Genomic DNA, 17065 nt, shown 5'->3' on the forward strand with positions numbered 1-17065 from the left:
TTGACCCCTATCTTAACTAGATATATTTTTGAGAATACAATATAGCTCAGTATTTGTATTATTTATTTTATACAGTGTTTTTTGCTCAACTTTATCAAGGGTGCCAATAATTATGGACCTGAATGTACCTGTGACATCACCAGGTTATTGACAGCATGAATGATGGCGCTGCCCAGAGAAGAGGCGGAGTCCATGTAGCTCATCCCCGCCAGCGAATCAGCGATCACCGTCAGATTGTGCGTGAGCGAGAACTCCACCCTCTGTTCTGATTGGCCGCCGTACTGCAGCAGGGCCACGCGGGCATTCCTGTCGTCTGATTCGCCGTTGGCCAGGGTGAGGCGGCGAGCCACGTTCTCGATGAACTCCTTGGCGCGGCGGTGGTTCTCCACTCCCATCCTCTCTGACCCGTCCAGCATGAACACAAGGTCCACGGGGCGCTGAACACAGCTGGCCACTGCTGGCTCTGAAACACACATACGCAAACACACGTTGAAGGGACACACACACACGTTGAAGGGACACACACACACGTTGAAGGGACACACACACACGTTGAAGGGACACACACACACACACGTTGAAGGGACACACACACACACGTTGAAGGGACACACACACACGTTGAAGGGACACACACACACACACGTTGAAGGGACACACACACACGTTGAAGGGACACACACACACACACGTTGAAGGGACACACACACACATTGGAATGACACACTGTGCTGCTACCAGAGATGAGATGATAGGGCTTATAGGGCTTATATATATATATATACATGTCTGGTTTACAGCTTTAAAATCCTTTCAAGGTTAAACCTTTACGTGTATTTTCATGCTGTTATATTATGTATCTGCCAGTTCTAACTGTTATATTATGTATCTGCCAGTTTTAACTGTTATATTATGTATCTGCCAGTTCTAACTGTTATATTATGTATCTGCCAGATCTAACTGTTATATTATGTATCTGCCAGTTCTAACTGTTATATTATGTATCTGCCAGTTCTAACTGTTATATTATGTATCTGCCAGTTCTAACTGTTATATTAAGCTGCCCAGCAGGCTGGCCACGCCCCCCACCGAGCAGGAGAATAGTGGGCGATGAAACGTGACGAATCAACATCCCCAATGGTCACTTTCCAATATGGCCGCCGGTACACCCACCAAGCACGTTGCTTAGTTGTTCTTCCATTCCAATCTGTGAATTCCCGTTCTACCTTTCTAGCTTGTTAATTCTTTAAATCTCTGGTTTAATTATCATTGTTCAGCCTCAGGGTGATGGGCTGTCATGTTAATGTAAAGATTTAAATGTTTTCCACGTCAAAGCGCATTTGGTTATTTTTTGCCAATCGAGGCAGTACGGAGAACGAGTTAAGGTTAGTTAAGGTTAGTTAAGGTTAGTTAAGGGACATCAGAATTAAAATCTTCAAATCTCAATAATCAGAATGATCTTACCAGTTTTACAGGGAAGGTCAGGGCACACGATCACAGGGTCTGAGAGAGAGAAGTTATTGATCATGAAGTTATTGATCATGAAGTTATTGATCATGAAGTTATTGATCATGAAGTTATTGATCATTTGTCTCTGTTATACAAGTACTATGTGTACGAGAGAGAGAGAGAGAGAGAGAGAGGATTTAGGTGTGTGTGTGTGTGTGTGTGTGTGTGTGTGTGTGTGTGTGTGTGTGTACTGTATGTCGGGTTTAGGTGTGTGTGTGTGTACCTGGGCAGAGCACGGTCTCTATCTTGTCGATGAACTCCTCCGCCACCAGATCAGCGAAGCGTCTCATCCCCAGCACCCTCCCGTCTCTCTGACAGGCTATACTCTTCAGACTCTCATTCTCCTCTATCTGGTCAAACATGTCTCCTATACCGATGGCACTCACATCCACACTGGGGTCACTGCTCACACACACACACACACACACAAACACACACACACACACACACACACACACACACACACACACACACACACACACACACACACACACACACACACACAGAGACACACACACACACACACACACACACACACACACACACACACACACACACACACACACACACACACACACACACACACAGAGACACACACACACACACACACACACACACACACACACACACACACACACATACACACACACACACACACACACACACAGAGACACACACAGACACACACAGACACAGACACACACACAGATCATCAGATAGGTGGCACACACAGCTGGTAAAACGTGTCCCCACTCGATTCGATACGCACACACGCACACACACACACACACACACACACACACACACACACACACACACACACACACACACACACACACACACACACACACACAACACACACACACACACACACACACACACACACACACACACACACACATACAGCTCCATCTCCCCGGTCTGTTACCTGCAGAGGTATGTGAGCAGTGAGTCGTCGTCCCTGGGGTCGAACCGTCCGTCTGTGATGACCACCACGGTGACGTTGGCTTTAGCTCGGCGGCTGTCCTTGATCAGGTGGTCGTAGGCGTACTTCAGCGCTGACGGGGTCCACGTCCCGCCGGCTATCCACTCCAGACGCTTCACTGCATCCTGAAGACAGACAGACAGGCAGAGGGTGGGAGGGTGTTAGCCCACTGAGCTAAAGCCTAGTCATTAGCTTGGGGAGTTAATGCAAGTCTTCAGGTCAGAGTGTGGGAGGGTGTGTGTGTGTTTATGTCTCAGTCTGGGTTCGAAGGTCAAAATCTGGTGATCCTGCACACCAAAAGACTGTGCAGCCCGCTGAGCTAAAGCCTAGGTATTAGCACAGGGAGCTAATACAAGTCTTCAGGTGTCAGGTAATGTTAGACGCGTGTTGCCCCACTACCTTGAAGGCAGACATATTATTGTTATATAGTTTATTATTATTATTATTATTAATAATTAGGTCTGTGTGGGACTGATTTCTTCATTCCGCTCCTGCTCGCACCTGCAGCTTTTCATACCGCACCCAAACAAACCCACTGGCTTTCTGTCCGACCCGTTAACGCAAGAACTGGTCCCAACCCAACAATGTTATTTTAGGCTATGCGACGCAGCTCCCTTGCCAGCCATGGTCCCAGCCAGGGTCCCAGCCATGGTCCCGGCAATGGTCCCGGCAATGGTCCCGGCAATTCTGCGCCCAAATTAACCTAAGAAATAGGTTAAATTCCCAGAGATTCTCACGTGGCCCATTATGTTAGGCCTTCGGTATTACTATAAGTAGTTTGAAGAGAGCAGTTGGAGAGACTTCCTCTTGAGCTATTTTTATAGCCTACGTTTTAGGAGTGGGTCAATTTTCAGACTGAGACAAATATGGGTGATCAATATTTATTTCTAGGCAATGTACTGTAGTAAACTATAGCCTAATAATAATTAGGAAGTACATTTCCTTGGAAAGATAACTGCCAGTGCTTCTCCGCCCATGCATAGGCTATCATCTATTTAAGTGAGACCACGTACACCTGATCTCGCAGCTATGGCTACTGAACTGGAAGCAGCAAGAATGAAGCCAGCGGACACTCTCACTTTCTCTTGAGCTACGCTTTGCATACAGGATATAGCCTACCTTTTATTAGGAGGACGATTAGCATATAGGATATAGCCTACCTTTTAGGAGGACGATTATCATATAGGATATAGCCTACCTTTTAGGAGGACGATTATCGTATAGGATATAGCCTACCTTTTAGGAGGACGATTATCATATAGGATATAGCCTACCTTTTAGGAGGACGATTATCATATAGGATATAGCCTAGCTTTTATTAGGACGATTATCATATAGGATATAGCCTACCTTTTAGGAGGACGATTATCATATAGGATATAGCCTACCTTTTAGGACGACGATTATCATATTAATATTTTTTTTAATATGCCATTTAGCAGACGCTTTTATCCAAAGCGACTTACAGTCATGCGTGCATACATTTTTGTGTATGGGTGGTCCCGGGGATCGAACCCACTACCTTGGCGTTACAAGCGCCGTGCTCTACCATCTGAGCTACAGAGGACCACATATAGGATATAGCCTACCTTTTATTAGGACGATTATCATATAGGATATAGCCTACCTTTTATTAGGAGGACGATTATCATATAGGATATAGCCTACCTTTTAGGAGGACGATTATCATATAGGATATAGCCTACCTTTTAGGAGAACGATTATCATATAGGATATAGCCTACCTTTTAGGAGAACGATTATCATATAGGATATAGCCTACCTTTTATTAGGAGGACGATTATCATATAGGATATAGCCTACCTTTTAGGAGGACGATTATCATATAGGATATAGCCTACCTTTTATTAGGACGATTATCATATAGGATATAGCCTACCTTTCATTAGGACGATTATCATATAGGATATAGCCTACCTTTTATTAGGAGGACGATTATCATATAGGATATAGCCTACCTTTTAGGAGGATGATTATCATATAGGATATAGCCTACCTTTTATTAGGACGATTATCATATAGGATATAGCCTACCTTTTAGGAGGACGATTATCATATAGGATATAGCCTACCTTTTAGGAGGACGATTATCATATAGGATATAGCCTACCTTTTAGGAGGACGACTATCATATAGGATATAGCCTACCTTTTATTAGGACGATTATCATATAGGATATAGCCTACCTTTTAGGAGGACGATTATCATATAGGATATAGCCTACCTTTTATTAGGACGATTATCATATAGGATATAGCTTACCTTTTAGGAGGACGATTATCATATAGGATATAGCCTACCTTTTAGGAGGACGATTATCATATAGGATATAGCCTACCTTTTATTAGGACGATTATCATATAGGATATAGTCTACCTTTTAGGAGGACGATTATCATATAGGATATAGCCTACCTTTTATTAGGACGATTATCATATAGGATATAGCCTACCTTTTAGGAGGATGATTATCATATAGGATATAGCCTACCTTTTAGGAGGACGATTATCATATAGGATATAGCCTACCTTTTAGGAGGACGATTATCATATAGGATATAGCCTACCTTTTAGGAGGACGATTATCATATAGGATATAGCCTACCTTTTAGGAGGACGATTATCATATAGGATATAGCCTACCTTTTAGGAGGACGATTATCATATAGGATATAGCCTACCTTTTAGGAGGACGATTATCATATAGGATATAGCCAGCTTTTAGGAGGACGATTATCATATAGGATATAGCCTACCTTTTAGGAGGACGATTATCATATAGGATATAGCCTACCTTTTAGTAGGACGATTATCATATAGGATATAGCCTACCTTTTAGGAGGACGATTATCATATAGGATATAGCCTACCTTTTAGGAGGACGATTATCATATAGGATATAGCCTACCTTTTATTAGGACGATTATCATATAGGATATAGCCTACCTTTTAGGAGGACGATTATCATATAGGATATAGCCTACCTTTTAGGAGGACGATTATCATATAGGATATAGCCTACCTTTTAGGAGGACGATTATCATATAGGATATAGCCTACCTTTTATTAGGAGGACTATTATCATATAGGATATAGCCTACCTTTTAGGAGGACGATTATCATATAGGATATAGCCTACCTTTTAGGAGGACGATTATCATATAGGATATAGCCTACCTTTTAGGACGATTATCATATAGGATATAGCCTACCTTTTAGGAGGACGATTATCATATAGGATATAGCCTACCTTTTAGGAGGACGATTATCATATAGGATATAGCCTACCTTTTAGGAGGACGATTATCATATAGGATATAGCCTACCTTTTAGGAGGACGATTATCATATAGGATATAGCCTACCTTTTAGGAGGACGATTATCATATAGGATATAGCCTAACTTTTAGGACGATTTGCAGGCATGGACAAATAAATGTGTAATCAATTTTTATTAAAAAGTAAAGGGCGAAACGCTCACCATGGTAGCCTGTCCACGCGTTTTCCTTTTCAATTATGATAAAACATTTTGATTGCACCTCGACTCATTCCCAGTGGGCCAGAAGTTTACAGACACTCAATTAGTATTTGGTAGCATTGCCTTTAAATTGTTTAACTTAGGTCAAACGTTTCGGGTAGCCTTCCACAAGCTTCCCACAATAAGTTGGGTGAATTTTGGCCCATTCCTCCTGACAGAGCTCGTGTAACTGAATCAGGTTTGTAGGCCTCCTTGCTCACACACGCTTTTTCAGTTCTGCCCACACATTTTCTATAGGATTGATGTCAGGGCTTTGTGATGACCACTCCAATACCTTGACTTTGTTGTCCTTAAGCCATTTTGCCACAACTTTGGAAGTATGCTTGGGGTCATTGTCCATTTGGAAGACCCATTTGCGACCAAGCTTTAACTTCCTGACTGATGTCTTGAGATGTTGCTTCAATATATCCACATATTTTTCCTTCCTCATGATGCCATCTATTTTGTGAAGTGCACCAGTCCCTCCTGCAGCAAAGCACCCCCACAGCATGATGCTGCCACCCCCGTGCTTCACGGTTGGGATAGTGTTCTTTGGCTTGCAAGCACCCCCTTTTTCCTCCAAACATAATGATGGTCATTATGGCCAAACAGTTCTATTTTTGTTTTATCAGACCAGAGGACATTTCTCCAAAAAGTACGATCTTTGTCCCCATGTGCAGTTGCAAACCGTAGTCTGGCTTTTTTATGGCGGTTTTGGAGCAGTGGCTTCTTCCTTGCTGAGTGGCCTTTCAGGTTATGTCGATATAGGACTCGTTTTACTGTGGATATGGATACTTTTGTACCTGTTTCCTCCAGCATCTTCACAAGGTCCTTTGCTGTTGTTCTGGGATTGATTTGCACTTTTCGCACCAAAGTACATTAATCTCTAGGAGACAGAACGCGTCTCCTTCCTGAGCGGTATGACGGCTGTTTGGTCCCATGGTGTTTATACTTGCATACTATTATTTGTACAGATGAACGTAGTACCTTCAGGCGTTTGGAAATTGCTCCCAAGGATGAACCAGACTTGTGGAGGTCTACAATTTTTTTTCTGAGGTCTTGGCTGATTTCTTTTGATTTTCCCATGATGTCAAGCAAAGAGGCACTGAGTTTGAAGGTAGGCCTTGAAATACATCCACAGGTACACCTCCAATTGACTCAAATGATGTCAATTAGTCTATCAGAAGCTTCTAAAGCCATGACATCATTTTCTGGCATTTTCCAAGCTGTTTAAAGGCACAGTCAACTTAGTGTATATAAACTTCTGACCCACTGGAATTGTGATACAGTGAAATATAAGTGAAATAATCTGTCTGTAAACAATTGTTGGAAAAATTACTTGTGTCATGCACAAAGTAGATGTCCTAACCGACTTTCCAAAACTATAGTTTGCTAACATGAAATTTGTGGAGTGGTTGAAAAACGAGTTTTAATGACTCCAACCTAAATGTATGTAAACTTCCAACTTCAACTGCATTTACAGACACTGTAGTAAACTATAGTCTAATCATATTTAAGTTATTTTCCTTGGAAAGAGAACTGCCAGTGATTCTCCGTCCCTGCATAGGCAGGCTACTCTATTTCAGTGAGACCAGACAGGTACTAGGCTTGATCTCCCACGCCCAACGAGGAGAGGAGAGGTCGGCCCAACGAGGAGAGGAGAGGTCGGCCCAACGAGGAGAGGAGAGGTCGGCCCAACGAGGAGAGGAGAGGTCGGCCCAACGAGGAGAGGAGAGGTCGGCCCAACGAGGAGAGGAGAGGTCGGCCCAACGAGGAGAGGAGAGGTCGGCCCAACGAGGAGAGGAGAGGTCGGCCCAACGAGGAGAGGAGAGGTCGGCCCAACGAGGAGAGGAGAGGTCGGCCCAACGAGGAGAGGAGAGGTCGGCCCAACGAGGAGAGGAGAGGTCGGCTACTGAAGTCGAAGCAGCAAATGCTGAGTGTGAATAATGTGACAAAGGTGTGCTTTTAATACAAAAGGTAAAGGCTCATCCAAAGCAGAAAGATGACCGTTTCCAAATTATCTGCGGGAAAACAAAAATATTTTGACCCCCCCCCCCCCCCGCTCCCACCCGCAGCATGAAAAATACAGACCGTGCTGTGACGATCTCTGTCGGACCCACAGGGAATGCAGCCCTCTACACTGAAGCCCCGAATTCACATACCTTGAAGGCAGACAGGGAGTCGATCTTGGAGTCGTTGAGCCGGATGGCCTGGAAGGTTCCGCTATGACTGTACTGAACCACGCCCACTCTGGTCCCTGAGGGGGGAGGGGGGGGGGGGGGGGGGACGACGCTTAACATTCTACAGAATCGGTACTACCAGGAGAAGTTACCTGGGTGTAAAAAAATAGTTTTGAGTGATCAGCGTGCGTATGTGTGTGTGTGTGTGTGTGTGTGTGTGTGTGTGTGTGTGTGTACCTGTCTCTGAGTTGGGGTCCTTGGCCATAGAGTGTGTGTGTGTGTGTGTGTGTGTGTGTGTGTGTGTGTGTGTGTGTGTGTGTGTGTGTGTGTGTGTGTGTGTGTGTGTGTGTGTGTGTGTGTGTGTGTGTGTGTGTGTGTGTGTGTGTGTGTGTGTGCGTGCGTGCGTGCGTGCGTGCGTGCGTGCGTGCGTGCGTGCGTGCGTGCGTGCGTGCGTGCGTGCGTGCGTGCGTGCGTGTGTGTGTGTGTGTGTGTGTGTGTGTACCTGTCTCTGAGTTAGGGTCCTTGGCCATAGATCCCAGTCTGTTGATGGTGTTGATGACAAAGTTCTTCTCCAGAGTGAAGTTGGTCAGACCCACCGACTCTGAGCTGTCAATCACAAACACGATGTCCAGCGCCCCACACCGCTTCTCACAGTCTGCATGGACGACAGGGTTACAGGTTAAAGGTTAATGGTGCTTAGCGAGTAACACTTCTTCTTTGTTCGCCTCATGCTCTGAACACCTCCAAAACAAAGGTCATGTGGTTTGGTTAGAAGAATGCCCCTCTCCCCACCGGTGTGATTACTACCTCTGAGGGTTTAGAGCTTACAGTTTACAGTACATGCAGTATATATTGAGATAAGATGTTTAACTCCAGTACATGCAGTATATATAGAGATAAGATGTTTAACTCCAGTACATGCAGTATATATTGAGATTAGATGTTTAACCACAGTACATGCAGTATATATTGAGATAAGATGTTTAACTACAGTACATGAAGTATATATACACACTTCCCACAGGGATAATGTACGCACTAACTGTAAGTCGCTCTGGATAAGAGCGTCTACTAAATGACTAAAATGTAAATGTAAATGTACCGCATAATGATGAAGTGAAAACATGTTTTGAGACATTTTGGAACATTTGTTGATACTTTGTAATGCCATTCTATACTGTTGAAGGACAGTTCTAGGTAATTGTGTCCATACCAAACAGCTCCATCAGAAAGTACTCATACCCCTTGACTTATTCCATATTTTGTTGTTTTTCAGCCTGAATTCAAAATGGATGAAATATTTTTTCTCTCTCACCCGTCTATACACAATACCCCATAATGACAAAGTGAAAACATGTTTTTTTGAAATTTTGGCAAATGTATTGATAATGAAATACAGAAATATCTAATTTACATACGTATTCACTTCCCTGAGTCAATATTTTGCAGAAGCACCTTTGGCAGCAATTACAGCTGTGAATCTTTCTGGATAAGTTTCTAAGAGCTTTCATTTTCAAGTCTTGCCATGGATTTTCAAGCCGATTTAAGTCAAAACATCGTCGGCCACTCAGGAACATTCACGGTCTTCTTGGTAAGCAACTCCAGTGTAGAGTTGTAGCCTCCTGTAGCTCAGTTGGTAGAGCATTGCGCTTGCAATGCCAGGGTTGTGGGTTCGATTCCCACGGGGGGCCAGTATGAAAAATGTATGCACTCACTAACTGTAAGTCGCTCTGGATAAGAGTGTCTGCTAAATGTAGATTTGGCCTTGTGTTTTAGGTTGTTGTCCTGCTGAAAGGTAAATTAATCTCCCAGTGTCTGTTGGAAAGCAGACTGAACCAGGTTTTCCTCTAGTCTCCCAGTGTCTGGTGGACAGCAGACTGAACCAGGGTTTCCTCTAGTCTCCCAGTGTCTGGTGGACAGCAGACTGAACCAGGGTTTCCTCTAGTCTCCCAGTGTCTGGTGGACAGCAGACTGAACCAGGGTTTCCTCTAGTCTCCCAGTGTCTGGTGGACAGCAGACTGAACCAGGGTTTCCTCTAGTCTCCCAGTGTCTGGTGGACAGCAGACTGAACCAGGGTTTCCTCTAGTCTCCCAGTGTCTGGTGGAAAGCAGACTGGACCAGGGTTTCCTCTAGTCTCCCAGTGTCTGGTGGAAAGCAGACTGAACCAGGGTTTCCTCTAGTCTCCCAGTGTCTGGTGGACAGCAGACTGAACCAGGGTTTCCTCTAGTCTCCCAGTGTCTGGTGGAAAGCAGACTGGACCAGGGTTTCCTCTAGTCTCCCAGTGTCTGGTGGACAGCAGACTGAACCAGGGTTTCCTCTAGTCTCCCAGTGTCTGGTGGACAGCAGACTGAACCAGGGTTTCCTCTAGTCTCCCAGTGTCTGGTGGACAGCAGACTGAACCAGGTTTTCCTCTAGTCTCCCGGTGTCTGGTGGACAGCAGACCGAACCAGGGTTTCCTCTAGTCTCCCAGTGTCTGGTGGACAGCAGACTGAACCAGGGTTTCCTCTAGTCTCCCAGTGTCTGGTGGACAGCAGACTGAACCAGGGTTTCCTCTAGTCTCCCAGTGTCTGGTGGACAGCAGACTGAACCAGGGTTTCCTCTAGTCTCCCAGTGTCTGGTGGACAGCAGACTGAACCAGGGTTTCCTCTAGTCTCCCAGTGTCTGGTGGACAGCAGACTGAACCAGGGTTTCCTCTAGTCTCCCAGTGTCTGTTGGACAGCAGACTGAACCAGGGTTTCCTCTAGTCTCCCAGTGTCTGGTGGAAAGCAGACTGAACCAGGGTTTCCTCTAGTCTCCCAGTGTCTGGTGGACAGCAGACTGAACCAGGGTTTCCTCTAGTCTCCCAGTGTCTGGTGGACAGCAGACTGAACCAGGGTTTCCTCTAGTCTCCCAGTGTCTGGTGGAAAGCAGACTGAACCAGGGTTTCCTCTAGTCTCCCAGTGTCTGGTGGAAAGCAGACTGAACCAGGGTTTCCTCTAGTCTCCCAGTGTCTGGTGGACAGCAGACTGAACCAGGTTTTCCTCTAGTCTCCCAGTGTCTGGGGGAAAGCAGACTGAACCAGGGTTTCCTCTAGTCTCCCAGTGTCTGTTGGAAAGCAGACTGAACCAGGGTTTCCTCTAGTCTCCCAGTGTCTGGTGGACAGCAGACTGAACCAGGGTTTCCTCTAGTCTCCCAGTGTCTGGTGGACAGCAGACTGAACCAGGGTTTCCTCTAGTCTCCCAGTGTCTGGTGGAAAGCAGACTGAACCAGGTTTTCCTCTAGGATTTTGCCTGTTCTTAGCTGTATTCCGTTTCCAGTGGTATAAAGTACTTAAGTAAAAATACTTTAAAGTACTACTTAAGTAGTTTTTTGGGGTATCTGTACTTTACTATTTATATTTTGACAACTTTTACTTTTACTTCACTACATTCCTAAAGAAAATAATGTACTTTTTACTCCATACATTTTCCCTGACACCCAAAAGTACTCGTTATATTTTGACAGGAAAACGATCCAATTCACACACTTATCAAGAGAACATCCCTGGTCATCCCTACTGCCTCTGATCTGGCAGACTCACTAAACACAAATGCTTCATCTGTAAATGATATCTGAGTGTTGGAGTGTGCCCCTACCTACCCGTCAAAAAAAAAAAAAACGTGGAAATTGTGCCGTCTGGTTTGCTTAATATAAGAAATTTGAAATGGTTTATACTTTTACTTTTACTTTTGATACTTAAGTACATTTGAGCAATTCCATTTACTTTTTATTCTTAAGTATATTTAAAACCAAATACTTTTAGACTTTTATTCAAGTAGTATTTTACTGGGTGACTTTCACTTTACCTGAGTCATTTTCTATTAAGGTATCTTTAATTTTACTCAAGTATGACAATTGAGTGCTTTTTCCACCATTGTCCGTTTCTTTTTATCCTAAAAAACTCCCTAGTCCTTACCGATGACAAGCATACCCATAACATGATGCAGCCACCACCATGCTTGAAAATATGAAGAGTGGTACTCAGTGTTGTGTTGGATTTGCCCGAAACATAACGCTTTGTATTCAGGATATAAAGTTAATTTCTTTGCCACTTTTTAAAAGTATTACTTAAGTGCCTTAGTGCAAACAGGATTCATGTTTTGGAATAATTTAATTCTGTACAGGCTTCCTTTTTTTTCACTCTGTCATCTAGGTTAGTATTGTGGAGAAACTACAATGTTGTTGATCCATCCTCAGTTTTCTCCTATCACAGCCATTAAACTCTGTTTTAAAATCAGCATTGGCCTCATAGTGAAATCCCTGAGCGGTTTCCTTCCTCTCCGGCAACTGAGTTAGGAAGGACTCCTTTATCTTTGTAGTGACTGGGTGTATTGATACACCATCCAAAGTGTAATTAATAACTTCACCATGCTCAAAGGGATATTCAGCGTTCGTTTTTTTTTTTTTTTACCCATCTACCAATAGGTGCCCTTCTATGCGAGGCATTGAAAAACCTCCCTGGTCTTTGTGGTTGAATCTGTGCTTGAAATGTACTACTCGATTGAGAGAACTTACAGATAATTGTATGTGTGGGTTACAGCAATGGGGTAGTTATTAAAAAATCATGTTAACCACTATTATTGAACACAGAATGAGTCCATGCAACTTATTGTGCACATGTGTACTCCTGAACTCATTTAGGCTTGCCATAACAAAGGTGTTGAATACTTTCAAGACATTTCAGCTTTTAATGTTCAAAAATATTCTATAAAACATAATTCCACTTTGACATTATGGGGTATTGGGTGTAGATCAGTAACACAACATCTAAATGTAATCCATTTTAAATTCAGGCTGTAACACAACAAACAAAAAGTAAAGGGGTGTGAATCCTTTCTGAAGGCGCTGAGGTCAATGAGTTTGGTGATGTTTGAAGGTAATTGAAGGGAGTTTTAAACCGAGTGAAAAACTGGTTGGTATTTTCCCCATTATAAGTAATGGAGGTTCGCTAGGTTGCTAGTAAGCTAAGTGAACAAGATGGCATCCAAACTTTGTATACTTTTTCAACAATATTTGTAGCTCTTATTGGGTTTACTATCTATGAACGAAGGCTCGGTTAACTTCAGGTAATATATGCACATATGCAATGTGAAGACAGAATGTGTTAAAAATGTTTATTTGTAAATAAAATAGCATTTAACAGTTCGCTAGCATTATGCTAGCAGAAAATTAGTTTTGCTAAGCGCTAGCTAGCTCTAGGCTATTGGGATTCAGGTATTCTTGCCTCACGTGTTGAGGGTTAATAATGTGATGTTTGTAGCATTGTTTAAAACAGGCCTCCAGTCATTTGTACCTTTATGGAAATTGACACTGCTAGTACACTGACGTCTCTATAATGTAATTCTCTGTCGATGTGCCCTTGAGCAAGGCACTTAACCCTTATTGCTCCTGTAAGTCGCTCTGGATAAGAGCGTCTGCTAAATGACTAAAATGTAAAAAATGTAAAATGTAATGTAACCCTTTATGGTTCAATTTGACGGTTTTACACGCCAAATAGCTTTTGTTGGTATACACTAACTACTATACTGATTGAATAGCCTCAGTTTATATGCACTATTTATTTGTCTATTAGTGAGAGATAATAGGGGAATGTGCAGATGTATGGAGACAGCTTTTTGAACTTGAGGCCTTTATTTTTTGGAATGTGAAAAATACTTAATACTACAATGCACCTGTAACGTGACTTGATAATTAACTTTGACAACAAACAGAAAAGAAGACGGGGGCGGCAGGTAGCTTAGTGGTTAAGTGCGTTGTGCTTAAGTGCGTTGTGCCAGTAACCGAAAGGTCGCTGGTTCTAATCCCCGAGCCGACTAGGTGAAAAATCTGTCGATGTGCCCTTGAGCAAGGCGCTTAACCCTAATTGCTCCTGTAAGTCGCTCTGGATAAGAGCGTCTGCTAAATGACATTAAAAAAATAAATAAAATAAAAAGACAAAAAAAGAAAACGAGTGAATCGTTGAAATCATCTTGGAGAAGGCCGATACTGCACTACCAACTGTTGTCTTTAGTTGGTAGAGCGTGGCGTTTGCAACGCCAGGGTTGTGGGTTCGATTCCCATGGGGGGCCAGTATGAAAAAAAAAAATAATTATGTATGCACTCACTAACTGTAAGTCACTCTGGATAAGAGCGTCTGCTAAATGACTAAAATGTTAAATGTAGTCCGTCTCATCATTCCACCCTGTTAATTCAGGGCTATTACCTGCTGACCACGTCACAGTCTGAGGCATGTAACACCTGGCTGAGGAGGACATTCCCCATGTGCTGCACCTGCCTGCGTGTTCTGTGTTGTGTGTGTGTCTGAATAACTCACCACAGCAGCCGCAGGTCTCTCTGATGTAGTTCATGACATCACATTCCTACAATGAAAACATCACATGACATCACATGACCTTTCTCTGAGAGGGATGATAAAAGAGTGATGGAGTGATGGAGGGATGGAGGGACGGAGGGATGGAGGGACGGAGTGATGGAGGGACGGAGTGATGGAGGGACGGAGGGACGGAGTGACGGAGGGACGGAGTGATGATAATAGAGTGGTAAAGAGATGATAATAGAGTGGTAAAGAGATGATAATAGAGTGGTAAAGAGATGATAATAGAGGGATGAAGAGATGATAATAGAGTGGTAAAGAGATGATAATAGAGTGGTAAAGAGATGATAATAGAGTGGTAAAGAGATGATAATAGATGGATGAAGAGATGATAATAGAGTGGTAAAGAGATGATAACAGAGTGGTGAAGAGATGATAATAGAGGGATGAAGAGATGATAATAGAGGGATGAAGAGATGATAATAGAGTGGTAAAGAGATGATAATAGAGTGGTAAAGAGATGATAATAGAGTGGTAAAGAGATGATAATAGAGTGGTAAAGAGATGATAATAGAGTGGTGAAGAGATGATAATAGAGTGGTAAAGAGATGATAATAGAGATGATAACAGAGTGGTTCTTACTGTGAGGCCAGGGTCTCCCTCAGGACCTTGATCTCCCTGTAGAGAGAAAGAGATGCTTTCATACACAGATTACAACACACACTCACACACGGTGTGGAAGTACTGTCTGTGTGAGTGCTACTGTGCAGGTACTCCAGGTGTCTGTGTGAGTGCTACTGTGCAGGTACTCCAGGTGTCTGTGTGAGTGCTACTGTGCAGGTACTCCAGGTGTCTGTGTGAGTGCTACTGTGCAGGTACTCCAGGTGTCTGTGTGAGTGCTACTGTGCAGGTACTGCAGGTGTCTGTGTGTGGTAGGCTACTGTTTAGGTACTGCAGGTGTCTGTGTGTGGTAGGCTACGTACGTCTCGTCCACCCACTCCTCTTGGTCCTCTGAGTCCAGGTTCTCCCTGAGGCCCTGGTTCTCCCTCCTCTCCAGGGGTCCCCTTTCCTCCTGGCCCTCCCTTGGGGCCACAGTCTCCTCTGCCTCCCCTGGGCCCTGGACCACCCTTCTCCCCACGGTCTCCCTGAATACACACAGGGTCAGACAGTGTGTCAGTGGAGGCTCCGAGGAGGAGGAAGGGGAGGGCCATCCTACTCAGTGAATTTCAGAAAAATTAAAAGCAATGAAACATTATCCTTTTTTAGAATAAACTATACTAAATATATTCAAATATATTCACCAAATACCTGATTTAAAACACACTGGTCTACAGTAGCCTCAACAGCACTCTCTGGGGGTAGAACCATGGTGAAGCCGGAGGACAGCTAGTTTCCGTCCTCCTCTGGCTACATTGGACTTCAATACAAAACCTAGGAGGCTCGTGGTTCTCACCCCCTTCCATAGACTTACATGGTATTCATGACAACTTCTGGAGGACGTCCTCCAACCAATCAAAGCTTTCGAAGTATGAACAGGTTCATCCAATCAAAGGAACAGAGAATGAACCTAGTACTACATACACCTGTAATTTAGAAGCTTGGTGAGTTGTTGACATTGTTGGATGAGATAGGGAATAGTTTAGCATTTTTATGATGTTATTCAATTCAAATTAGTTCCTTCAAACTACAGGAGGTAGATTATATATTGTTTTCTTGGTTTTAGAACTTTATTTTTGTGTCGAGTTATTGCATTTTATTTCAGTTTGCCTTGCTTAACTTCAGTAGAAAGTAGCTAGCTAGCTACCATAGGGCAGTTAGCTAGAATGGCTAGCTAATGCTAATGACAATGTAGTGGATTAACTGGGTGTTCGGTTGAAGAACCCCTTTCATTGGCCACATCAGATTCAAGCTTCTGGATGTTCGGTTGAAGAACCCCTTTCATTGGCCACATCAGATTCAAGCTTCTGGATGTTCGGTTGAAGAACCCCTTTCATTGGCCACATCAGATTCAAGCTTCTGGGTGTTCGGTTGAAGAACCCCTTTCATTGGCCACATCAGATTCAAGCTTCTGGGTGTTCGGTTGAAGAACCCCTTTCATTGGCCACATCAGATTCAAGCTTCTGGGTGTTTGGTTGAAGAACCCCTTTCATTGGCCACATCAGATTCAAGCTTCTGGGTGTTCGGTTGAAGAACCCCTTTCATTGGCCACATCAGATTCAAGCTTCTGGGAATAATCTGCATCGATCATGTAATGGACGTAATGGACGAAGCTCTGCGTATTCAAACTGTGCAACACAATGACAAGCAGAAACAGTTTAAAAACAGCTTTTCAAGCAGCTTTATGGACACTAGACTATTGCATTTTGGGCAAGAATTGGCTTTTAGGGGACACGATGAGAGGGAAAGTTCAGCTAACAAGGGCAACTACAAGGAATATTTTGAAGAGGTAATTGCATGCTTTACGATGCTTTACTTGCTGAGCATATGGAGGTTTCTACTGTCTTCTCTGGGATGTCCAAATCAAT

At 43.5% G+C, this 17065-nt stretch overlaps 1 protein-coding gene across 1 annotated transcript in view; it reads right to left on the reverse strand.

Annotated features, from left to right (window-relative positions):
• The window catches only part of LOC311146347 (collagen alpha-2(VI) chain-like), a gene marked incomplete at its 5' end in the record, with an annotated part of 38578 nt that overhangs the window by 1326 nt on the left and 20187 nt on the right, over positions 1 to 17065 (reverse strand). The window contains 9 exons of the mRNA XM_084182830.1: positions 129 to 463; positions 1465 to 1503; positions 1733 to 1911; positions 2438 to 2619; positions 8192 to 8286; positions 8712 to 8864; positions 14541 to 14586; positions 15183 to 15218; positions 15524 to 15685. Of these exons, the coding sequence (XP_084038956.1) occupies positions 129 to 463; positions 1465 to 1503; positions 1733 to 1911; positions 2438 to 2619; positions 8192 to 8286; positions 8712 to 8864; positions 14541 to 14586; positions 15183 to 15218; positions 15524 to 15685 (1227 nt within the window). The remainder of the gene's footprint in view (positions 1 to 128; positions 464 to 1464; positions 1504 to 1732; positions 1912 to 2437; positions 2620 to 8191; positions 8287 to 8711; positions 8865 to 14540; positions 14587 to 15182; positions 15219 to 15523; positions 15686 to 17065) is intronic.

This window comes from Coregonus lavaretus (assembly GCF_964263955.1).
Source record: "Coregonus lavaretus genome assembly, chromosome: 19".
Taxonomy (NCBI): domain Eukaryota; kingdom Metazoa; phylum Chordata; class Actinopteri; order Salmoniformes; family Salmonidae; genus Coregonus; species Coregonus lavaretus.